Source organism: Squalius cephalus (genome assembly GCF_949319135.1).
Source record: "Squalius cephalus genome assembly, chromosome: 21".
Taxonomy (NCBI): domain Eukaryota; kingdom Metazoa; phylum Chordata; class Actinopteri; order Cypriniformes; family Leuciscidae; genus Squalius; species Squalius cephalus.
The window spans coordinates 5,612,890-5,638,070 of NC_137142.1; the positions used below are offsets into that span (position 1 = coordinate 5,612,890).

Below are 25,181 nucleotides of genomic sequence, written 5' to 3' on the forward strand. Positions count from 1 at the left end.
TTAATATTGTGAAAAATGTTGGTCAGCGCTAAGGGACGTTTATGCAGGTATTAAGCAGAAACAGGGCGTCGTCAGGCGGATAGCTTCGAAATATTTGCATTACTTTGGATTTGTGACATTAAAGATATGAATTTAACAGTAAAATGGAAGTTATATCATTGTTAAATGTGAGGTCAGAGATGTTTCTAATTATTTATTTATTTATTTAAAACCTACAAAACAAAAGAAGATGGACAGGATTTGTTGGTTCATCAGGAACTTGTGGACGAGTCTGTCCCGCTGCTGTTCTGACAGTAAAGCTGTGGATGTTGTGGAGCCTTTCGTTCCTCCACTAGATCTGGACTCAGAGCCAGATTCTGATCCAGATCACTCCGGCGTCGAGCCAGATCATGGTAAATCTGCAGTCATTATTGTTTTAAACAGTATTATCCTCTTGTTTTCCACTAAAGATATCTTGAGGCTTGTTTTCAGAGAATATTAATATTATTTTTTCGACCTGCACTGATATTTTTAATATAAAACAAAGGATCTAGCAAGCTCATATATTTCTCATATTTTCCTGTTTGTTTTTCAGACTCCTTTGAGTCTCTCTATAACGCGGGAGAGATGATTGGATCCGGAGGATTCGGAAGAGTGTTCGAGGGAACACGCAAATTTGACGGCAAAAAGGTTTTTGCTGATTTTGCTGAATTGTATAAACATTTTGCTCTTGCACGCATCAAAACATATTTAATACACATGGTTTAATACTTAGATGCTCAAATCGTAAATGTTATGTGCAAGGTCAGGCGCTTGAATGCTGTTACTGTTATTGAATAGTGTTTCTTTTTTCATTTTTGCAGGTTGCCATCAAGCGGATGCGCAAGACTTGCAACGATCTTTATCTTGCTATTGTAAGTTGGCTAAAAGCTGAATGTGTATTTAGTTGTTTAAGTGCTGATTACTGTAGTCAGTACACCTGTAGGAAGCTTTAGGTGTAAATGTAATAGACAAATAAGCCTGGAAAGGCTCTGTTGATCGGATCTACAAAGATCAAAGAAAAGTACCTTTAAAAATGAAGTTTTCTTCAGATTTTTACCCAGCTAATCTTCTGTCTTCTTCTCTTTTCTCTAGCCTGGGCGTCCCGAACCTCTCATTACAGAAGTGGCTCTGCTGCTAATGATGAGGCAAGAACCCATAAGCCCCTACGTCATACAACTACACGATTGGTTTGAGCACCCTCGAAAATACACCCTGGTGATGGAGTATCCCGAACCCTGCGAGAGCGTGCTGGACTTTATCATTCGTAATCCTCAACTGGACGAAACGACCGCACGGGTCATCATGCGACAGGCTGTGCTGGCAGTGCAACACTGCATTGATCATGACGTTTTTCACAATGATGTTCATGCGCACAATTTCCTGTTGAAGAAAGACACGTTAGAGCTCAAGCTGATAGACTTTGGCTCTGGTCAGCTGCTTAGTAGTGATGGCTACGACAGCGACATTTACATTGGTGAGCATTTTAGGAGTGTGTGGAAACCTGGATGTAATGACTTGCTGATTATTTGACACTTTGAAAGAATTGCTCAACAACACACAAATGTCTTGCTTACAGGAGTCCTGGATTACTGCCCTCCTGAAGTCTTCACAGAACCTCGATTTCACGCCGTCCCAGCAAATGTCTGGGCTCTAGGAGTGTTGCTGTACGAGATGGTGAACGCATGTCCTCCTTTTCACAATCCAACGGAAACCAAAGAAGCCAAAGTTACATTTCAGAACACCAGCTTATCCAACGGTGAGTGAATGATATTGATAACATTGATGAACACACACATAAAGCAAAAGGCTCAGTACAGACACAGTTAAAGGTGAAGTGTGTAAAAAAATTGATATATAGTTAAATACTATAAGAAATGTAGCTTTAGTCACAGAAGTGAAAGCCAAAATTCACTGCATTTCTACTTTCAGAGATTAAACAGGTCATGAACTCGTCAAAGTGAACAGATCATTGTGATGCTACACGCTATAAATCATGCTTTAATACCATACAGCATCATCATGCATCCGTTCAGAAAGACCAATGTTCATAAAGATAAATGTTCAGAAAGACAAATGCAACACAGCTAAAAGTATTCCTAATATGTTGGACCTGAAACATGCCTTCACAAGTACCAGTAAGAGCTGCGTTTGTGATGTGATGACGTAGGTTTTTTAAAATATGCTTTATTTTGTAATTTCACAATGTGCCACTAGTGCAGAAGAAAATACATACTTCACCTTTAAAGTAAAGATAAAGAACACTTGACCTTATATTAATCATGTTTCAGATGCTGCTTTCATAGATGCCAACATTAGTGTCACATGGTCATGACTAACCAGCTCTCTCCTTAATAAAATGTGTACAGAATGCAGTGATCTGATTAGCCAGTGCCTAACCCTGGATCCAACTAAACGCCCGACGTTAGAGCAGATCTTACAACATAAGTGGATTAGAAATGATCTACTGTAGGATGGAGAACTTCAGGAGATTCACTCGATCAGAGATTTCAGGTGTGAGGAAGTGGAACAGAGAGAGTAGATTATTAGCATTTGTCTTCAATTCTGGATTATTTGTAGTGAGGTTTTCTAATTTTTGTTCATTGTAATGTTCTTTTTATAGTCAAGTCACCTTCATTTATATATACTAGTGCAAAAAATGCCCGTGCAAAATCAGTTTTTGTGTGTGTTTTTAGTAATTGTTGGTTTGGTGTGTGCTCATTGTTACAATTACACAGCAAAAGTTCAGTGACATTTTTATTTGTGCATGGTAGAAAGCACACAGTGAACTCCAAGAAAACGCTATTCTTGAACAAACAGTTTGTGAATAGGCAACTACAAATGATGCCCGTGAAAGAGACTGTGAACGCATTGAATAGGATATGTTTAGTTGGTGAATAGCATAGGCTACTATTACACAGTAGCGATAGCGTTAAGCGCACCAGAATGAAATATAATATTCAGAAGTAAACAGCATAGCTGACTTACAGATTCAGTTAACATCCACAAATGAATAAGCACCTCGATTCAGGGAGCAGTGCAATGTGCCCGTGCAAAATCAGTTTTTGTGAGCTGATCGCCGTCAAAAAAGTTCAGGAGATATTTCTTGCGATGGCAATATGATCAAAAATAACTTTATATTGATTCAATGGATTAATTGCATTTTGAAAAAAAAAAAAGTCATGAATTTATTGCATTTTTGGGAAAAAATAATCCGTTTTTATAATAAATCTTAAAAAATTCAAATCCAGATTTTGATTTTCAATGTTGTTATAACCTAAAGATGCTATGTGAAAGTTTGAAACAGAAAATAGTGGTTTTCACACATTTAGTGGTTATCTCACATTCGAGAGATATGCGAATAACACACAGACAGACAGACGGACGTTTCTGTAATTTATAGATAGATGGATTTATCACGTTCTGGAACCAAACTATAATATTCAGAAGTAAACAGTGTAGCTGACTGAGTGTTTATTTCAGAATGTTTATTTTTAAACCACAACCTTCTTGGGGCTTCTTTGACCGATACAACCCTCTAATGTCAGAATGTTTATTTTTAAACCACAACCTTTTAAAAATGATATATTTAACGATATCTTTTGCATTTCTCATCCAAACAACGTCAAACTTGGCACTGCACTTACTCGTGCCCGTGGCGAGACACCTGTCGAGTTTGAAATCAATCGGACTAACGGTTCGAGAGATATGCGAGGAACAGACACACACACAGACAGACAGACAGACAGACAGACAGACAGACAGACGTTTCTGTAATTTATAGATAGATTTATAGGGCTGTCAGACGATTAATCGCATCCAAAATAAAAGTTTGTGTTTACATAATAATTATTTTCTATATATAAATACACACACATGCATATATATTTAAGAAAAATGTGTTATTTATATATAAAATATTTATATATAATATAAATTATATATAATATAAATATATATACATAGTATATACATGCAAATATTTCTTAAATATATACATGCATGTGTGTGTATTTATATATAGAAAATAATTATACACCGTACACACACATATATGTAAAAACAAACTTTTATTTTGGATGCGATTAATCGCGATTAATCGTTTGACAGCCCTAATATATATATATATTAGCATATTATTTTCACCAATTGTGTCACTTAATGATTTTTTTTTTAATTCAGTAGTTTCTGACTCTAAACACGCTGAAGAAGAGAAGGCTGAGTTCAGAAGCTCCAGACCTGGTTTCCTGGCATTGAAGGTAAGAACATCAGCCAGCGCCACAACAACAAAAGATACTGTTTTCTTTTAGATTATTAATATATTATTTCCACCAATTGTATCTTAAGTATTATTTTTCATTTCACCAGTATCTGAATCTAAACCAGTGAAGAAGAGAAGGCTGCCGTTTTATAATCCTCGAAGGTGAGAGGCTTTCTAAGCGAAACCCCATTCGTCATCACAACGTAACGTCTCTGTTCCCTACTCAGTGAACGAGGGTTACATACATAACCGAGACGATTTCTCTTAAACATTTAGGATACTCGTTCATTTGTTTTTTCCCCCAGAAATAAATTCTTGAACGTAAAAATTTGTTCTCTCTTAATATTAATTATTTCCATCAATTGTGTCTTAATGATTTTTTATTCCTCCAGTATCTGACTCTAAACCAGTGAAGAAGAGAAAACTGAATTGAAGAGAAAAACGCAAGACTTGGTTTCCTGACCTCCAAGGTAAAAACTTCAGCTAAGGCTGCAACCACCATAGACATTGAGAGGGACCCACATTTCCCCCAGATATTCAGAGTAATTGTCGAAAATGATCTCTTATTATGATAAATTATATTCAAATTTATTAAAAACAAACACGGTCTTCAACTAAGCTACTTTGTTTGTTATCCTCAATTTAGAGTAAAATTCATAGACCCCTCATGGTAAAACAAGTTAAGTGATGTGTCTTTTTTACCTCCTTCCAGCTTATCAAACCTGATTATGTCTATTTCCTCAAAAGGAAAATGTAGGTGCAAGTCAGCGAAGTCCATGTAAAAAGCGGAGCATGCCTAAGGATACCAGCGAATGAACAAGGGAACGAAGCATCACCAACATTTGTACTTTGTAAAATGAACTGAATAAAAAAATGAAATATTTATTTATTAGGACGATACACATGAATTAACAATGGTGTTTACATTTAAAGCCAAAATAGCTCATTTTCATGTATAAATATACTATATTCTCTGTATTATAAATATACATTGAAGATAAACAGAGTCTGCATGTATTTCCCGATTCAGTTTTATTTGATTTATATTATATTTTGTTTAATTATAAATATGCATAAAGTGAATAAACATAGTATGCACGACGTGTTACCTGAACAACATATTAAAGTCACCATGAAATGGACAATTGGACAATTCTTGTTTTTATTGAATATTGCCATAAAGAAATAATAATTTATTATAAATGATTTATCCATGCACATCATATATATATATATATATATATATATATATAAATTAACGCCCTCATCCCAAGGGCACAATTCTGAGAACCGCTTAGAGAAAACTGCATTATATATACACACATAGGACCACTCCCACCATCACAATGCAATGGACATTGTGCAGGGATGATTTTGTCCAAATTAATCAAGGCTAGAAATTATGAGAAAAAAGTCAGTATTGCAGGATATAAGGAGTTTAGAAATGTGAATTGTGAGATAAAAAGGTACAATTACCTTTTATTCTGTGGCAGAATCAAGCTTCTATACATCACTGAATTAAAACAGCTGAAGAAACTAAGAGGTGGATCCTGTAAAATCTTTTATTAGCTTTATTATAATATCATCAACATCATATTCTGAGTAGAAAACCAGCTACAATCTCAGAGTCTTGCTCACATGAGGCTTTCTTAAAAATCAGTTAGTGGTAAAAAAAACATTCAAATCAGACAATCTCAAAATCTGTCTCTTAAATCGCAATGTCCCTCAACCTGTGACAGACCGGCTTATTGTTTTATAAATGAGCTATAATATACCCATTAATGCGACTTTTGGTGCTGGTTTTGTGCAGTGCTTTGTAATTAGCATCCATTGATTAAACGACGCAGATTCAGATCGCTTCATAAATGTAAATTCGTCTGTCCATCTAATTTTCAAACGATTTATGAATGACTGGAAAATTACCGCTCCACTTCACATTGTCCAATGAAATTTGAACTTGTTGTGCCAGATAATGATTGGTCCGTGAATTATACATGACAAACAGGCTTAATTGAATTATGTAATATTTTAAAATATGTGGATTTTTAATTGAATCGACACGTTTATTATTGGAAAAAAAAACGTTTAAAAATGGTTTGGTTATTCCTTCCTGCCGTCGAAACACACAGGCCTACTCACTGAAATAACTATATTTGGCTCGAGAGCATCGGTTCCCGGGCAGAATGTGGACTGCCACTGGGCATATCGCTTATTGTAAAGAATAATAATAAATAAATAGATTGATACATTTAATGAATGTTATAAAACTAAGGCAACCAGCTTCCGGAGCTCCTGGGTGTACTTACGTCATCTCTTCTCTTCCCTCTCTCTTTCTCTCACAGTTTTTCACAGATAGTTCACTGTTGCACACGAACAGCCATTCGGTTATACACTTTTTTTGCACAACATGTCTTGCAGTCATCAAAGATGCTTAATGGAGCGCAACTGGAAGAAAACAAAACTAGAGGTATTTCGCATTTCATGGAAGGAGAGCTCGATTGCTTACAGAGAGGCTTTAAAAGCTGCTAGATCTGCTTATTTTTCAAACCTATTAGAAGAAAATAAACATAATCCTAGGTATTTATTTGAAACAGTGGCTAAACTAACGAAAAAGAAAGCTTCAAACACAGAAGTTTCCAAGCAGCACAGCAGTAATGACTTTATGAACTTCTTCACTTATAAGATTGATAATATCAGGGATAAAATTATAACTATGCAACCGTCTACTACAGTATCGCATCAGGCAGTGCATTGTAGTCTTCCTGAGGAAAAATTTGATTCATTCGTTGCTATAGGAGAGGAAGAATTTACTAAACTCGTTAAATCATCTAAATCTACAACATGTATGTTAGACCCTATACCGACTAAGCTACTGAAAGAGATGCTTCCAGAGGTCATAGATCCTCTTCTTAATATCATTAATTCGTCTTTGTCTCTAGGATACGTACCAAAAAACTTTAAGCTGGCTATGATTAAACCGCTTGTTAAAAAAATGCAACTTGATCCTTCAGAATTAGTTAATTACAGGCCGATCTCGAATCTACCTTTTCTGTCAAAGATACTAGAAAAGGCAGTATCTTCACAACTATGTTCCTTTCTAGAAAGAAATGATATCTGCGAGGATTTCCAGTCAGGATTTAGACCGTACCATAGTACTGAGACTGCTCTCGTTAGAGTAACAAATGATTTGCTCTTATCATCCGATCGTGGTTGTGTCTCTCTATTAGTGTTACTCGATCTTAGTGCTGCATTTGACACCATTGACCACAACATTCTTTTAAATAGACTAGAAAACTATGTTGGAATTAGTGGAATTGCACTAGCATGGTTTAAATCATACTTATCTGACCGTTATCAGTTTGTAGCAGTAAATGAAGAGATGTCTTATCAATCACAAGTTCAGTATGGCGTACCACAAGGCTCAGTACTAGGACCGTTGCTGTTCACTCTGTACATGCTACCATTAGGAGATATCATTAGGAAACATGGAATTAGCTTCCAGTTATGCCGACGATACTCAGCTCTATATTTCTTCAAAACCTAACGAAACTGACCAATTCACTAAATTAACAGAATGCATAGCTGATATAAAAAATTGGATGACTCGTAATTTCCTACTTCTAAATTCTGAAAAAACAGAGATTCTAATTATTGGACAAAAAACTTCCTCATGTAATAACCTAGAATACTGTCTAACACTTGATGGCTGCTCTGTTAAGTCTTCGTCGTCGGTTAGGAACCTGGGTGTGCTCTTTGATACCAATCTTTCATTTGAAAGTCACGTGTCTAGTATCTGTAAAACCGCATTTTTCCATCTTAAAAATATATCTAAATTACGTCATATTCTCTCATTGACAAATGCGGAACAATTAGTTCATGCGTTCATGACATCAAGGCTAGATTATTGTAATGCTCTACTGGGTGGTTGCCCTGCACGCTTAATAAACAAACTACAGCTGGTTCAAAACGCAGCAGCTCGAGTTCTTACCAGAACCAGGAAGTATGACCATATTAGCCCTGTTCTGTCAAAACTGCACTGGCTCCCTATTAAACATCTGAAGCAGACACACTCTGTCAGTTCAAAGCTAGACTAAAGACACATCTCTTTGACATAGCGTTCACATAATACATTATAGACTTCTATAATTCAATATTAGGCTGCATAGATTAGGTCAGCTGGAACCGGGAACACTTCCCATAAATCCTGATGTACTTGTTACATCATGAGAAGAATGGCATCTACGCTAATTTTAGTGTCTTTGTTTATCCCAAGGTTTTCCCGCAGCCTGCCGGATCCAGGCCGTTTCCAGATCTGATGAAGGACCTTCGCCTGGACCGATGTCAACGCAGTGCTGAAGTGCCAACTAGTCTCTCCCTATGGAGGATCCCTTTCCCACTCTACAGATAAAGCGTCGTCGGGAAAAATCAATTAGCGTATCTACCCCGAATTGATAAAATAAAATAAAATTCTGAATCAAAACAATAAGGAAACACCAGTAATTTGTTTAGGCTTGGTTTTTAGGGAATTCCAAACCTGCGCACATATATTCAAACGCACATAACTATTGAACCCGTTCTTAATGCGCATCTGAACGCCATCAGCGTTTCTCACAGGTTCGCGTTTAAAGTCTGTGTAGAGAGAATGGTGTCGTCTTGGCTGCCCTAATTTAAAAACAAATGATCGTTGCGACAGAAGCGAATCAATCAAAACTAACTTTAGCTGGAAAATAACTTTATTAAAGAACCGCTATAAAGCCAAAACAAGCTTACGTTAAATTATACATTTATCTCTGTAAAGCTGCTTTGAGACAATCTACATTGTTAAAAGCGCTATATAAATGAAGATGACTTGACTTGACTTGACTTGACTTATCCATCAAACTGAGCATGTCCACCATGCCCACCTGTTTCAGAGAAACAGAACCTTTAAGCCCCTTAGATGAGCATGAGCTCATCACAGCCCTCCTCGCAGGGAGGTGGTGGCCAATAATGGAGGTAGAGGATCGTTTACGCTCATCATTTGAGAAGAACGGGTGTGGGCTCACTTCAGGCCAGTGGGGAATAGTGGAGGCCCCACAAGGAGCCCCATCTCCTGCTAGGTACCAGCAGGGAGAGCCTGTGCCTGTCCAGTCCCCTGCGGGAGCACCCATGCCAGACGGGTCCCCACAGGGAATACCTGTACCTAAAGCATTAGTGACCACTGTTCCCACAGGGAATACCTGTACCTAAAGCATTAGTGACCACTGTTCCCACAGGGAATACCTGTACCTAAAGCACCAGTGCCCACTGTGTCCTCTGAGGAAGCACCTGTACGCGCCTCATCCCAAGAGGACGCACACGTGCCCACTGCCTCCCCAGGGGAAACACCTGTGCCTGCCTTGTCATCTGAGGAAGCACCAGTGCCCGCTGCCTTTCCACAGGGAATACCTGTACCTGCCAGGCTCTTATTCAGGAGAAAAGTGAGGATCCCTAATAATATGAGATTGCATCTGAAAAGGGATGTCATCTTGACACCTTTGCCCTTAAGGCCCCCAAGGGACTACCTACGTTTGCCAGGACATCAAAAGGAGCACCAGTGCCCAGCACGTCTCCAGAGGAAGCACCTGTACCCAACTCATCCCAAGAGGAAGCACATTTAATTCACTAGTTTCTGACTTTAAACACACTGAAGAAGAGAAGGCTGAGTTCAGAAGGAAGCTCCAGACCTGGTTTCCTGGCATTGAAGGTAAGAACATCAGCCAGGTCCAAAACAACAAAATATAGTTTTCTCTTAGATTATAATATATATATGTATATATCTATATATATATATCTATATGTATATATATATATATATATATATATATATATATATATATATATATATATATATATATATATAAACATATATATATTGCGTTTTAAACAATACAGATATAGTTTCAAAGCGGTTTCATGGTAATAAACAGAATCAGTGATGCAATTGTAAGAATTCAATTCTATTGTGTAAATCAGATTTTTTTTTCTTTTTTTTTTAAACAAACAAACAAACAAACAAACAAACAAAAAAAACATTCATGAGTTGACTTGCTTATATAATCTTTGTATTGGACAGGAAATAACATACTTGCTGTCCTTGGTGGAGGGCTCGAGCTCGAGACTTGACCTGAAGCCTGAAGTCCAACCCCATCCTGACAGGAACTCAAGCGCCGCACTAGAGATCAGAGCCTGTCCACGTCTGAGCCAGAACATGAGAGACTGAAGACTGGAAACAAGTCATCAAGTCATCTTTGTTTTAAAAGTCAAGACAAGTCATCTTTATGTATATAGTGCTTTATAAATGACCAATCTGTATATATGACCCCTTTGAATAAATGCTTTCAATGAATACAAAAGAAGAAATGCTTTTAAACAGTCTCAGTCTATGAGAAAACTTTGAAGTGAAAAGGCTAAAGCCTATTTTGTTCAAATCTCCTTCTACATGGTTGCAAACTTACACAGCCTGTCTAAAACACAACCCTATAATAAATGAGACTAGAGTCTGTGGGCAATAATAATAATAATAATACAATTTATTGCCTGACACCCCCATTGGTTATTTAAGTTAAAGATGCTATTTTTGTATTATTAGAAAGATTTAGGTCAGTCTTGAAGCTTATAGGAATAGTTCCCCAAAAACAAATAAAAAGTTATGTCTTTGATTAATCTAGGTTCAGGTAACTAAGTTCAATTAACTTTAATTTATCTAAGTTCACACTAAGGATGATAACTATAACGTCTCAGGTTACGACTGTAACATGTTTCCTGAGAACAGGGAACGAGACATTGTCTCGATGACACTATGGGGAAAGTCCTCCACATGAACCGTGTCTGAAAGCTTATCCAACAGAGTATGGAGTGCGGAGCGGATCTTTTAAAAGTCGGAGCGTCGTGGTTACGAGATTATAAATGGTACAAGAAATAAAATTCGTGCTATACACTTTTATGAGATCGGGCTGGATCGGGTGGAAGCACATTTTAAACAGGTAACAAATATGATATATCAGAAACAATCAGCCTCTCAGGTCTCAATAGACTCAGTAGTCTACTATTGGCTGTTTGCTATTGGGCTTTTGGCCAAGTGTGTTGAGCCTGTTGGGAATGATGAGGGTTATCTGGTGAATGGAGCTGATGGACCCAGGACCTTTTCTATCAAGAAAAGAGGGAGTCGGACCTGAAAGCAGATGTTGTCATGACTATGACGCCGTGATGATGAGGTGTGGGAATGGAGGGTTTCTCCTTCTCCTTGATATGTTAAGAGTGCAGACCATGCAATGCATTTGGCCTATTTCTAAACACAGCTGACTGTTTTATTCCATCCTAATACAAATGGAAAGAAACACAGTTCCCATAATTGTTTATCAAACTAAACTTAAAACTGGAGCACCGGTGTATATGTATATGTATATGTATGAAGAGTTCAATTGCAAAAGCCTCTAAGTGCCATCTGAAGTTTTCTTTTAGAATGATCATTTTATCAAGCTTGCATATGTTAAGTTAAAATATATACATTTATTAGAAATATTTATTTAAAACAGTACTCTTCTTTTTAATATTTTTAAATCAATGTAATCTTTTTGCGTTGTGTTCATATAGTGAGTACAATTTTGCAGATTGACAATTATAATACATTTTCAGTGAATTAAATCACAAATCAACTCAATGAAATGCTGAACAACTCAATTAAACTAAATGTGAAGGGAAACATCCCCACCTAGTGGTGAATATGCACAATACTACATGAATAAAACAATTAATCCATTAAACACATTATATAACAACATATTTTACATGCACAATGGAGATATAAAACGTGGAAATAGGGGTTTCACTTCATAGAGAATGAATCAGTTCTACATAAAACACAAGACGATGCACAAATTAATCACGGTTGTGCCTGGTAATACAAAGGCAAAATAACTCGATATAAAATAACACACTCGACGCCAAACACATGTCAAAAGTTGCCTAACATGTTCATTGCAGGATAAATCCACAATAGAGCAGTTATTTATGTGTTTTAGACACTTTTAACTGATAATTCTCCGACTGCTCAACACGACGCTCAACGGCTGTCCGAAATCCCCCGTTATGAGGTTTGATCGAGGATTTGAGGATCCTGGAGTTATGAGGTTTAGTCACAAGCTCTTTTCAGTAGGTTTAATTGGTCAATATTCACAAAAGAGGTAAAGGCTCAACAATATTAATTAATTATGTGGATTAATTTTTATCTGTAAAAGAAAACTTGCCTAATAATTATTCATAATACAAGGCGTTTTTCATTTCCAGCCTTCATGAACAATTATATATCACTTATAAATGATTCAGTACAAAATAAATAGTAGTTATTACGATTAATGTGGTTTGGAATTGGTAAAATGTGCCTGGAGAAAAAAAAATTGATCAAAAAATCAACGTGCCTAATTATTCTGCTGCGCATTTTTGTTTTAAACGCATGTGACTTGAGGCCGAACTCTAATCGGTTTGTTTCAGATTGGCCTTGTGCCAGACCCTCCCACTTTTGATTTCAGTGAATCAAAGTTGTTTTTTAATATTTTGGCCGTGTGTGATTGGACCGTTCTCGACTTTCAAGCTAGGCGCAATATCTCTCTTTCAAGATGAATTTAAAATCGGTTTTATCTTTACAAAATCCTTTCTCAGGGCGTTCAAACGAAGAAGAAATAAGGGTGATGGAGCTTGGACGGAGTTGGCTAGCTGGATGCGATGTAAGTCACGCCTTTATTGTTTTAGCTGTTTGCTGTTTCAAAGTCCTGTCGCGTAAGCGTTGTGAGCAATGACACAGAAGGTCAATGAAACAATGCAGTTTAACTTGAGGCGATCGTCGGTGTTCAAGCACAATGGCTTGTGTTGATGATATATAGTTATACAGTGGACATGTCTCTTTTCAAATAAAATATGAGTTTTTAAGTGTCTCTTTATGGAAGTATTAATATATATATGTACTATATAAAAGTAGACAGTTAATATAGTGCCTCTTCTTCAATTGGACATAAATTCTGTCATGTCTGCAACTTGACAAATATGTTGTCAATATCATTAATATTAAAAAAATAAATAAAATCATGGTCTGTAAGTTTTTGCAAACTCATTATTGGGCTTTATTCAACTATAATGAATGTATATGCTATTTTGACTACAAGTTATTGAACAATTTTCATAGTTTTTTAACTTGCTATTCTGTGGCTCCCTCTGGTGGACAACATTAGTATTCGTCTCTGAATCGCATTGACATAAATGTCTAGTCATTTTTTGAACGATTACACATTTTTTTATATATTTTTTTTTATTACTGATATAATAATAATATACCCACAACAAACTCAAATTCACTGATTCACCTTATTTCATGCTTCAACATATGATTTTTTTAGCTAAGCAGTTATGATACATTATTATATCACTTGTTAAATGGTTATTTAACAATAACATTCAGTCCTGATTCAGTTTGTTTCCAGATGCGATGTGCGCTCACGCGCTCTGCTCACGCGCGCGACTTCAGGTATTTCGAATAATACTGTAACTGTAATGCTTCGAATTTTTGTTGCTATAGCGACGCGTGTTATGAATTTGTTATTGCGACGCGTGTTATGAATTCTGTCTGCAAATATCAACAGGCTAGATCGCTTTCTGTTGGTTGAGGCGAGGCGAATTCAGAGACTTCTGCTGAATATTTTCTGTGCTGATCTTGCGATTTTGAAGCTGTTTGGAGGATTTCAGAAAGGAGACTTTTATTCTAGAAGGAGATCGGAGGATATACTCATTTACATAGTTTTATTTATAGTTTTATCATATTATTTCTGAGGACACTTCTGTTTGATTGTTCTTTTCTAAATTTAGAGGGAGTTTGGAGTTTTATTTTATTATTTATTTTATTTTATTTTTTAGGGGGAGGGTTTTTTCTGAGGAGAATTTTATTTTATTGTATTATTTTGTATTGTATTTGTATTGTTTTTATTACAGTTTGAAGGAGGATGCCAGGCCCGAGCCAGGCACAGAGCCAAGAGCTTATTCCTGGACATTTAACACCTCTGTCTTGTGAGTTTGTTTCTGTGTCCACAGGTCCGGCTCAGAGGAAGAGAGAGTTGCAGAGGCCAGATGATGGACGTCCGTCCACTTCATCCAAACGCTCTCGCAGAGGTCAGAATAGGCTTTTATTAAAGAATCATAAATTATTTGTCATTGAAAATAGAAAGTTGCATTTTTATTTTGGTGTGACCACTGACATTGATTATTAATATTATTAGAAATGTTCCAAGAGTGGATGTGTCCTCCACTGCCTGGTCAAGTTCCCGTCGAGCCAATGAAGACTTCAAACGTCCCGACTGCGCCGGGTGCCATGGAGGATGAGAACAAGAGCTCCACAGGTGAGACTGAAATAAGGCAGAATGATGACTGCTTAAAATGGACATTTTTTTTGGTGTGACCAGTGACATTGATTATTAATATTATTAAAAATGTCTGGAATATTCCAGCCTCAGGCAGATCCAGTGGAGCTGCTTCCACAGATTCTCCACCGGGCATCATGTCCACACCATCTTTGTCCCACTGTGTGAGGGATGTGGTGCGGCGGTTTTGTGGGTTGTCGTCGAGCTTGAGCAGCACAGGCACGTACATCGTCGAGAAGAGGAGCAGTAACAACAGATCTGAGAGCCAACATGAACAGGGCAGTGGCGGAAACAGAAGTTTGTCCAGATCCGACAGCTTCCAAGAGTGGATGTGTCCTCCACAGCCTGGTCAAGTTCCCGTCGAGACTTCAGACGTCCCGACTGCTCACGGTGCCATGGAGGATGAGAACAAGAGCTCGACAGGTGAGACTGAAATAAGGCAGAATGGTGACTGCTTAAAATGTTTGACAAGTTAAGGTCTGGTCACATTCACTGTTTCTTAGCGAAATTCTTCTGAAATATTTTAGTTGGACAAAACGTTCTTTGAATATATTTTTGTTAAGCCAATTAGCCATGAACTGACTTGCGCTGTCTGACACACACCCGAAAACACACACACGATCCTGAATAGAGTTCTGTATTGCGTTTGTATGGTCAAATACTGACAAAATTGTGTCAAAATGGCTGTTGTGACCAGTATTCATGTAAACAGAGTCGGTTAAGTTATGTCTTTAATAAGACATTGCTGTATTTAATAAAATCAATGTTTATTTAAATATATTATATTTCATAAAAAATAAATGTGAAATATATTTTAAGACATGATGGCTCATATGACCTTTACCATTGCCAGAACTGTGCCAAATGAGGCCTGGAAATGTATGCTCTCTTTTTAATAAAAGATCAAATAAAATAACCAAAAAAATAACTATCATTATCGTGAAATAAAATGATTATTACTTAATATTGTGAAAAAATGTTGGGACGTTTATGCAGGTATTAAGCAGAAACAGGGCGTCGTCAGGCGGATAGCTTGGAAATATTTGCATTACTTTGGATTTGTGACATTAAAGATAAGAATTTAACAGTAAAATGGAAGTTATATCATTGTTAAATGTGAGGTCAGAGATGTTTCTAATTTTTTTTTTTTTTTTTTTCAGAAAAACCTACAAAACAAAAGAAGATGGACAGGATTTGTAGGTTCATCAGGAACTTGTGGACGAGTCTGTCCCGCTGCTGTTCTGACAGTAAAGCTGTGGATGTTGTGGAGCCTTTCGTTCCTCCACTAGATCTGGACTCAGAGCCAGATTCTGATCCAGATCACTCCGGCGTCGAGCCAGATCATGGTAAATCTGCAGTCATTATTGTTTTAAACAGTATTATCCTCTTGTTTTCCACTAAAGATATCTTGAGGCTTGTTTTCAGAGAATATTAATATTATTTTTTCGACCTGCACTGATATTCTTAATATGAAACAAAGGATCTAGCAAGCTCATATATTTCTCATATTTTCCTGTTTGTTTTTCAGACTCCTTTGAGTCTCTCTATAACGCGGGAGAGATGATTGGATCCGGAGGATTCGGAAGAGTGTTCGAGGGAACACGCAAATTTGACGGCAAAAAGGTTTTTGCTGATTTTGCTGAATTGTATAAACATTTTGCTCTTGCACGCATCAAAACATATTTAATACACATGGTTTAATACTTAGATGCTCAAATCGTAAATGTTATGTGCAAGGTCAGGCGCTTGAATGCTGTTACTGTTATTGAATAGTGTTTCTTTTTTCATTTTTGCAGGTTGCCATCAAGCGAATGCGCAAGACTTGCAACGATCTTTATCTTGCTATTGTAAGTTGGCCAAAAGCTGAATGTGTATTTAGTTGTTTAAGTGCTGATTACTGTAGTCAGTACACCTGTAGGAAGCTTTAGGTGTAAATGTAATAGACAAATAAGCCTGGAAAGGCTCTGTTGATCGGATCTACAAAGATCAAAGAAAAGTACCTTTAAAAATGAAGTTTTCTTCAGATTTTTACCCAGCTAATCTTCTGTCTTCTTCTCTTTTCTCTAGCCTGGGCGTCCCGAACCTCTCATTACAGAAGTGGCTCTGCTGCTAATGATGAGGCAAGAACCCATAAGCCCCTACATCATACAACTACACGATTGGTTTGAGCACCCTCGAAAATACACCCTGGTGATGGAGTATCCCGAACCCTGCGAGAGCGTGCTGGACTTTATCATTCGTAATCCTCAACTGGACGAAACGACCGCACGGGTCCTCATGCGACAGGCTGTGCTGGCAGTGCAACACTGCATTGATCATGACGTTTTTCACAATGATGTTCATGCACACAATTTCCTGTTGAAGAAAGACACGTTAGAGCTCAAGCTGATAGACTTTGGCTCTGGTCAGCTGCTTAGTAGTGATGGCTACGACAGCGACATTTACATTGGTGAGCATTTTGGGAGTGTGTGGAAACCTGGATGTAATGACTTGCTGATTATTTGACACTTTGAAAGAATTGCTCAACAACACACAAATGTCTTGCTTACAGGAGTCCTGGATTACTGCCCTCCTGAAGTCTTCACAGAACCTCGATTTCACGCCGTCCCAGCAAATGTCTGGGCTCTAGGAGTGTTGCTGTACGAGATGGTGAACGCATGTCCTCCTTTTCACAATCCAACGGAAACCAAAGAAGCCAAAGTTACATTTCAGAACACCAGCTTATCCAACGGTGAGTGAATGATATTGATAACATTGATGAACACACACACACATAAAGCAAAAGGCTCAGTACAGACACAGTTAAAGGTGAAGTGTGTAAAATTTTTGATATATAGTTAAATACTATAAGAAATGTAGCTTTAGTCACAGAAGTGAAAGCCAAAATTCACTGCATTTCTACTTTCGGAGATTAAACAGGTCATGAACTCGTCAAAGTGAACAGATCAAAAGACAAATGTTCATAAAGACAAATGCAACACAGCTAAAAGTATTCCTAATATGTTGGACCTGAAACATGCCTTCACAAGTACCAGTAAGAGCTGCGTTTGTGATGTGATGACGTAGGTTTTTAAAAATATGCTTTATTTTGTAATTTCGCAATGTGCCACTAGTGCAGAAGAAAATACATACTTCACCTTTAAAGTAAAGATAAAGAACACTTGACCTTATATTAATCATGTTTCAGATGCTGCTTTCATAGATGCCAACATTAGTGTCACATGGTCATGACTAACCAGCTCTCTCCTTGATAAAATGTGAACAGAATGCAGTGATCTGATTAGCCAGTGCCTAACCCTGGATCCAACTAAACGCCCGACGTTAGAGCAGATCTTACAACATAAGTGGATTAGAAATGATCTACTGTAGGATGGAGAACTTCAGGAGATTCACTCGATCAGAGATTTCAGGTGTGAGGAAGTGGAACAGAGAGAGTAGATTATTAGCATTTGTCTTCAATTCTGGATTATTTGTAGTGAGGTTTTCAAATTTTTGTTCATTGTAATGTTCTTTTTATAGTCAAGTCACCTTCATTTATATATATACACACATATAATATATATATATATTGTGATTTAAACAATACAGATAGTTTCAAAGTGGCTTCATGGTAATAAACAGGAAAATAACAGAATCAGTGATGCAATTCCAAGAATTCAATTCTGTTGTGTAAATCAGCTTTTTTTTTGTTTTAAATAAGCAAACAAAAAAACATTCATGAGTTGACTTGCTTATATAATCTTTGTATTGGACAGGAAATAACATACTTGCTGTCCTTGGTGGAGGGCTCGAGCTCGAGACTTGACCTGAAGCCTGAAGTCCAACCCCATCCTGACAGGAACTCAAGCGCCACACTAGAGATCAGAGCCTGTCCACGTCTGAGCCAGAACATGAGAGACTGAAGACTGGAGAGGAGTCATCAAGTCATCACAGCCACTTTTGCTTTGTTTTAAAAGTCAAGACAAGTCATCTTTATGTATATAGTGCTTTATAAATGACCAATCTGTAAACGTCCCGACTGCTCACGGTGCCATGGAGGATGAGAACAAGAGCTCCACAGGTGAGACTGAAATAAGGCAGAATGATGACTGCTTAAAATGGAAAGTTGCATTTTTTTTTTTTTGGTGTGACCAGTGACATTGATTATTAATATCATTAAAAATGTCTGGAATATTCCAGCCTCAGGCAGATCCAGTGGAGCTGCTTCCACAGATTCTCCACCGGGCATCATGTCCACACCATCTTTGTCCCACTGTGTGAGGGATGTGGTGTGGCGGTTTTGTGGGTTGTCGTCGAGCTTGAGCAGCACAGGCACGTACATCGTCGAGAAGAGGAGCAGTAACAACAGATCTGAGAGCCAACATGAACAGGGCAGTGGCGGAAACAGAAGTTTGTCCAGATCCGACAGCTTCCAGGAGTGGATGTGTCCTCCACAGCCTGGTCAAGTTCCCGTCGAGACTTCAGACGTCCCGACTGCTCACGGTGCCATGGAGGATGAGAACAAGAGCTCGACAGGTGAGACTGAAATAAGGCAGAATGGTGACTGCTTAAAATGTTTGACAAGTTAAGGTCTGGTCACATTCACTGTTTCTTAGCGAAATTCTTCTGAAATATTTTAGTTGGACAAAATGTTCTTTGAATATATTTTTGTTAAGCCAATTAGCCATGAACTGACTTGCGCTGTCTGACACACACCGGAAAACACACACATGATCCTGAATAGAGTTCTGTATTGCGTTTGTATCGTCAAATACTGACAAAATTGTGTCAAAATGGCTGTTGTGACCAGTATTCATGTAAACAGAGTCGGTTAAGTTATGTCTTTAATAAGACATTGCTGTATTTAATAAAATCAATGTTTACTTAAATATATTATATTTCATAAAAAATAAATGTGAAATATATTTTAAGACATGATGGCTCATATGACCTTTACCATTGCCAGAACTGTGCCAAATGAGGCCTGGAAATGTATGCTCTCTTTTTAATAAAAGATCAAACAAAATAACAAAAAAATAACTATCATTATCGTGAAATAAAATGATTATTACTTAATATTGTGAAAAATGTTGGTCACCGCTAAGGGACATTTCTGCAGGTATTAAGCAGAAACAGGGCGTCGTCAGGCGGATAGCTTGGAAATATTTGCATTACTTTGGATTTGTGACATTAAAGATAAGAATTTAACAGTAAAATGGAAGTTATATCATTGTTAAATGTGAGGTCAGAGATGTTTCTAATTTTTTTTGTTGTTTTTTTCAGAAAAACCTACAAAACAAAAGAAGATGGACAGGATTTGTAGGTTCATCAGGAACTTGTGGACGAGTCTGTCCCGCTGCTGTTCTGACAGTAAAGCTGTGGATGTTGTGGAGCCTTTCGTTCCTCCACTAGATCTGGACTCAGAGCCAGATTCTGATCCAGATCACTCCGGCGTCGAGCCAGATCATGGTAAATCTGCAGTCATTATTGTTTTAAACAGTATTATCCTCTTGTTTTCCACTAAAGATATCTTGAGGCTTGTTTTCAGAGAATATTAATATTATTTTTTCGACCTGCACTGATATTCTTAATATGAAACAAAGGATCTAGCAAGCTCATATATTTCTCATATTTTCCTGTTTGTTTTTCAGACTCCTTTGAGTCTCTCTATAACGCGGGAGAGATGATTGGATCCGGAGGATTCGGAAGAGTGTTCGAGGGAACACGCAAATTTGACGGCAAAAAGGTTTTTGCTGATTTTGCTGAATTGTATAAACATTTTGCTCTTGCACGCATCAAAACATATTTAATACACATGGTTTAATACTTAGATGCTCAAATCGTAAATGTTATGTGCAAGGTCAGGCGCTTGAATGCTGTTACTGTTATTGAATAGTGTGTTTCTTTTTTCATTTTTGCAGGTTGCCATCAAGCGAATGCGCAAGACTTGCAACGATCTTTATCTTGCTATTGTAAGTTGGCCAAAAGCTGAATGTGTATTTAGTTGTTTAAGTGCTGATTACTGTAGTCAGTACACCTGTAGGAAGCTTTAGGTGTAAATGTAATAGACAAATAAGCCTGGAAAGGCTCTGTTGATCGGATCTACAAAGATCAAAGAAAAGTACCTTTAAAAATGAAGTTTTCTTCAGATTTTTACCCAGCTAATCTTCTGTCTTCTTCTCTTTTCTCTAGCCTGGGCGTCCCGAACCTCTCATTACAGAAGTGGCTCTGCTGCTAATGATGAGGCAAGAACCCATAAGCCCCTACGTCATACAACTACACGATTGGTTTGAGCACCCTCGAAAATACACCCTGGTGATGGAGTATCCCGAACCCTGCGAGAGCGTGCTGGACTTTATCATTCGTAATCCTCAACTGGACGAAACGACCGCACGGGTCATCATGCGACAGGCTGTGCTGGCAGTGCAACACTGCATTGATCATGACGTTTTTCACAATGATGTTCATGCGCACAATTTCCTGTTGAAGAAAGACACGTTAGAGCTCAAGCTGATAGACTTTGGCTCTGGTCAGCTGCTTAGTAGTGATGGCTACGACAGCGACATTTACATTGGTGAGCATTTTGGGAGTGTGTGGAAACCTGGATGTAATGACTTGCTGATTATTTGACACTTTGAAAAAATTGCTCAACAACACACAAATGTCTTGCTTACAGGAGTCCTGGATTACTGCCCTCCTGAAGTCTTCACAGAACCTCGATTTCACGCCGTCCCAGCAAATGTCTGGGCTCTAGGAGTGTTGCTGTACGAGATGGTGAACGCATGTCCTCCTTTTCACAATCCAACGGAAACCAAAGAAGCCAAAGTTACATTTCAGAACACCAGCTTATCCAACGGTGAGTGAATGATGTTGATAACATTGATGAACACACACATACATAAAGCAAAAGGCTCAGTACAGACACAGTTAAAGGTGAAGTGTGTAAAATTTTTTATATATAGTTAAATACTATAAGAAATGTAGCTTTAGTCACAGAAGTGAAAGCCAAAATTCACTGCATTTCTACTTTCGGAGATTAAACAGGTCATGAACTCGTCAAAGTGAACAGATCAAAAGACAAATGTTCATAAAGACAAATGTTCATAAAGACAAATGCAACACAGCTAAAAGTATTCCTAATATGTTGGACCTGAAACATGCCTTCACAAGAACCAGTAAGAGCTGCGTTTGTGATGTTTGAGTTGGGGATGACGTGATGATGTAGGTTTTTTAAATTATGCTTTATTTTGTAATTTTGCAATGTGCCACTAGTGCAGAAGAAAATACATACTTCACCTTTAAAGTAAAGATAAAGAACACTTGACCTTATATTAATCATGTTTCAGATGCTGTTTTCATAAGCCGCTTTCCGACCGGAGGAACCTTTTCACAGTTCCTAGAACTATTGGCTAAAGTACCCGGATGTCGGCGTGTTCGCACCGCAGGAACTAGGAATGATTTTAGTTCTAGGAACTCCATTTGTAGGAACTAATTTGGGTCCTACTTCAGAGTAGGGTCTAAACCAGCACTATAGGAACTATCCGTGACGTTTAGTGTACGTTGATTCACCGAACGCACGCGGAACACCAGCACCCGCCATTTTTAAAACAGCTAGAATGTAAACACACAGATTATAGCCTATATATTTACTCCATAAACTAACTATACAAAGTTTAAACATGGAAAACAGTGATAGATGGGTCTCTAAACCTTTATGCTGAAGAGAAAATCCAACGCAACTTTGAGGGTACCAAGTCAAACATGATTATGTTTATCTGCTCAGCTAGCAACACTGGACATCAACCACACGGCATAGGCTAATAACCTTTTTCCATATACTGTCTACTTTCTATAACAGTTCTATCTAATAAGATATTAAACAGTACTGTTAGACAGATCGCTAACTAATGAACACAGAGAATGCGAGCATTGTTTGCTCTGGCGTTCTCAGCGCCGCCAAAATAAAGGTCCGTCGCGCCGTCAAAATAAAAGTCACTGTGCTTGCGTCACTCCCTTACCCCTCCTACCAGTTCCTTTGGCCACTTGACCAGTGCGAACGCAAACAGCAAAACCGAGTTTGGGGGAGAGTAGTTCATAGAACTCTTTAGAAGTGGACAGTTCCTAGAACTACTTGGTCGGAAAGCGGCTATTGATGCCAACATTAGTGTCACATGGTCATGACTAACCAGCTCTCTCCTTGATAAAATGTGTACAGAATGCAGTGATCTGATTAGCCAGTGCCTAACCCTGGATCCAACTAAACGCCCGACGTTAGAGCAGATCTTACAACATAAGTGGATTAGAAATGATCTACTGTAGGATGGAGAACTTCAGGAGATTCACTCGATCAGAGATTTCAGGTGTGAGGAAGTGGAACAGAGAGAGTAGATTATTAGCATTTGTCTTCAATTCTGGATTATTTGTAGAGAGGTTTTCAAATTTTTTTTTCATTGTAATGTTCTTTTTATAGTCAAGTCACCTTCATTTATATATATATATATTATTTTCACCAATTGTGTCACTTAATGATTTTTTTTTTTAATTCAGTAGTTTCTGACTCTAAACACGCTGAAGAAGAGAAGGCTGAGTTCAGAAGCTCCAGACCTGGTTTCCTGGCATTTAAGGTAAGAACATCAGCCAGCGCCACAACAACAAAAGATACTGTTTTCTTTTAGATTATTAATATATTATTTCCACCAATTGTATCTTAATTATTATTTTTTCATTTCACCAGTATCTGAATCTAAACCAGTGAAGAAGAGAAGGCTGCCGTTTTATAATACTCGAAGGTGAGAGGCTTTCTTTTTTTTTTGAACAATGTGTTTATTGTTTTTGATTATGCAAGGCAGAAAACAGAGAAACACATTTCCATTTCGTCACAGTTATTTCCCACCCCAACAAGAGAACTTCACTCTCTTCTCCCATATAGAAATGCAAAAAAGTCTCACACAAGAGACAATCTAAATGCAAAACACATATTGCAAGGCACCCAAAAACCAAATATAGGCTACATTACTGTACTTTACACATAAAAGTGACCTTTTCCAGCAAAACAAAACGAAACAAAAAAACAATCAAACACTATACATAGTTACATCTCCTGTAGTAAATGACCAATATTATTGTTGTTAATGTAGTAATTAAACGGTTTCCATATTTCTTCATACACATCCATTTTGTTTTTAATAAAATATGTTATTTTTTCCATGGCCATACACTGTGCCATGGCATTAATCCAAGTTCCAATAGTTGGTGGATCAGGCCTTTTCCAGCTAAGAGCTATCATTCTTTTAGCTTGTAGTATAGCATAATCTATAAATTTACGCTGTTCAAGATTTAGTTTAAGGTTCTTTGGATATAAATGTAGCAAAATCATTTTTGCATCTAGAGGAATATTCAAGGGTAAAATTATCTTTGTAATATTAATCACTTCCACCCAAAAGTCTCTAATAATGTTGCATTCCCAAACACAATGCACAAATGAACCTTGAGCCTCTCTACATTTAAAGCATGTATCAGGAATATTTGTATTAAATCTATTTAGCTTGACAGGAGTAATGTAAGTCTGCATCAACCAATTATATTGAAGAAGTTTTAAGCTAACGCTACCTAACTGTTTCTGAGAGTTTTTACAGACTTGTCTCCATTCATCCTCAGATATATCCTCATTCAATCCCATCTTCCATAATTCAAGTTTCGGGGTTGATGATTCAGTAGATCCTGATACAAGCCAGTTGTAAAAAACTGATATTAATCCTTTATTATTGCATTTCTTATTAATTAATTCCTCCAAAGAAGAAAGTACTGGCAAGTTTAATGATTGGTTCTGCATAGAAAGAACAAAACTCCTTATCTGTAAGTATTTAAAGAAATGTTTTCTTGGAATATTATACTTAGCAGATACCTGCTCAAACGACATCAACATTCCCTCCTCAAAAAGATCACTAATTTTGCTTAATCCTTTTTCAACCCACAGTCGGAATCCTGAGTCCTTCGTGCCTGGTTTGAATAATGTATTGCCCCAAATGGGGCTATACTGGGATAAAGAGTCAGCTATTTTCATGTACTCTCTAACTTCGTACCATACTCTAATCATATTACAAACTATGGGGTGCCTGGTGACTGTTTTCAGTTGTTTAACCTTATCTGGGTGAGAGGCTTTCTAAGCGAAACCCCATTCGTCGTCACAACGTAACGTCTCTGTTCCCTACTCAGGGAACGAGGGTTACATACATAACCGAGACGATTTCTCTTAAACATTTAGGATACTCGTTCATTTGTTTTTTCCCCCAGAAATAAATTCTTGAACGTAAAAATTTGTTCTCTCTTAATATTGATTATTTCCATCAATTGTGTCTAAATGATTTTTTATTCCTCCAGTATCTGACTCTAAACCAGTGAAGAAGAGAAAGCTGAATTGAAGAGAAAACGCAAGACTTGGTTTCCTGACCTCCAAGGTAAAAACTTCAGCTAAGGCTGCAACCACCATAGACATTGAG

The 25,181-nt window shown here is 37.5% G+C and overlaps 3 protein-coding genes across 3 annotated transcripts; all 3 read left to right on the plus strand.

The window, feature by feature from the left end:
* Positions 1 to 229: 229 nt before the first annotated feature.
* On the plus strand, positions 230 to 23,437 carry LOC307149479 (serine/threonine-protein kinase pim-2-like; the record flags this gene model as incomplete). The annotated part of the gene is made up of 8 exons (XM_079855822.1): positions 230 to 392; positions 575 to 669; positions 843 to 893; positions 1,114 to 1,495; positions 1,598 to 1,777; positions 9,927 to 10,004; positions 23,230 to 23,306; positions 23,417 to 23,437. The coding sequence occupies 8 exons, from the start codon at positions 230 to 232 to the stop codon at positions 23,435 to 23,437; spliced, it is 1,047 nt and encodes a 348-aa protein (XP_079711948.1).
* LOC307149451 (serine/threonine-protein kinase pim-3-like) lies at positions 14,211 to 18,632 on the plus strand. The gene is made up of 10 exons (XM_079855797.1): positions 14,211 to 14,455; positions 14,563 to 14,682; positions 14,791 to 15,126; positions 15,864 to 16,049; positions 16,232 to 16,326; positions 16,500 to 16,550; positions 16,771 to 17,152; positions 17,255 to 17,434; positions 17,969 to 18,113; positions 18,459 to 18,632. Exons 1-9 carry the CDS (start codon positions 14,290 to 14,292, stop codon positions 18,070 to 18,072), a joined length of 1,620 nt encoding a protein of 539 aa, XP_079711923.1. The 5' UTR covers positions 14,211 to 14,289; the 3' UTR covers positions 18,073 to 18,113; positions 18,459 to 18,632.
* On the plus strand, positions 19,125 to 21,546 carry LOC307149453 (serine/threonine-protein kinase pim-2-like; the record flags this gene model as incomplete). The annotated part of the gene is made up of 6 exons (XM_079855799.1): positions 19,125 to 19,218; positions 19,966 to 20,151; positions 20,334 to 20,428; positions 20,604 to 20,654; positions 20,875 to 21,256; positions 21,359 to 21,546. The coding sequence occupies 6 exons, from the start codon at positions 19,125 to 19,127 to the stop codon at positions 21,544 to 21,546; spliced, it is 996 nt and encodes a 331-aa protein (XP_079711925.1).
* Positions 23,438 to 25,181: the final 1,744 nt, after the last annotated feature.

Excerpts from the sequence above, each read along its gene's own strand:
- LOC307149451 (XM_079855797.1), top strand. The coding sequence starts at position 14,290 with ATGCCAGGCCCGAGCCAGGCACAGAGCCAAGAGCTTATTCCTGGACAT. Across the intron at positions 14,683-14,790 it reads TGAGAACAAGAGCTCCACAG|CCTCAGGCAGATCCAGTGGA; the intron begins GTGAGACTGAAA and ends GGAATATTCCAG. Across the intron at positions 15,127-15,863 it reads TGAGAACAAGAGCTCGACAG|AAAAACCTACAAAACAAAAG; the intron begins GTGAGACTGAAA and ends TTTTTTTTTCAG.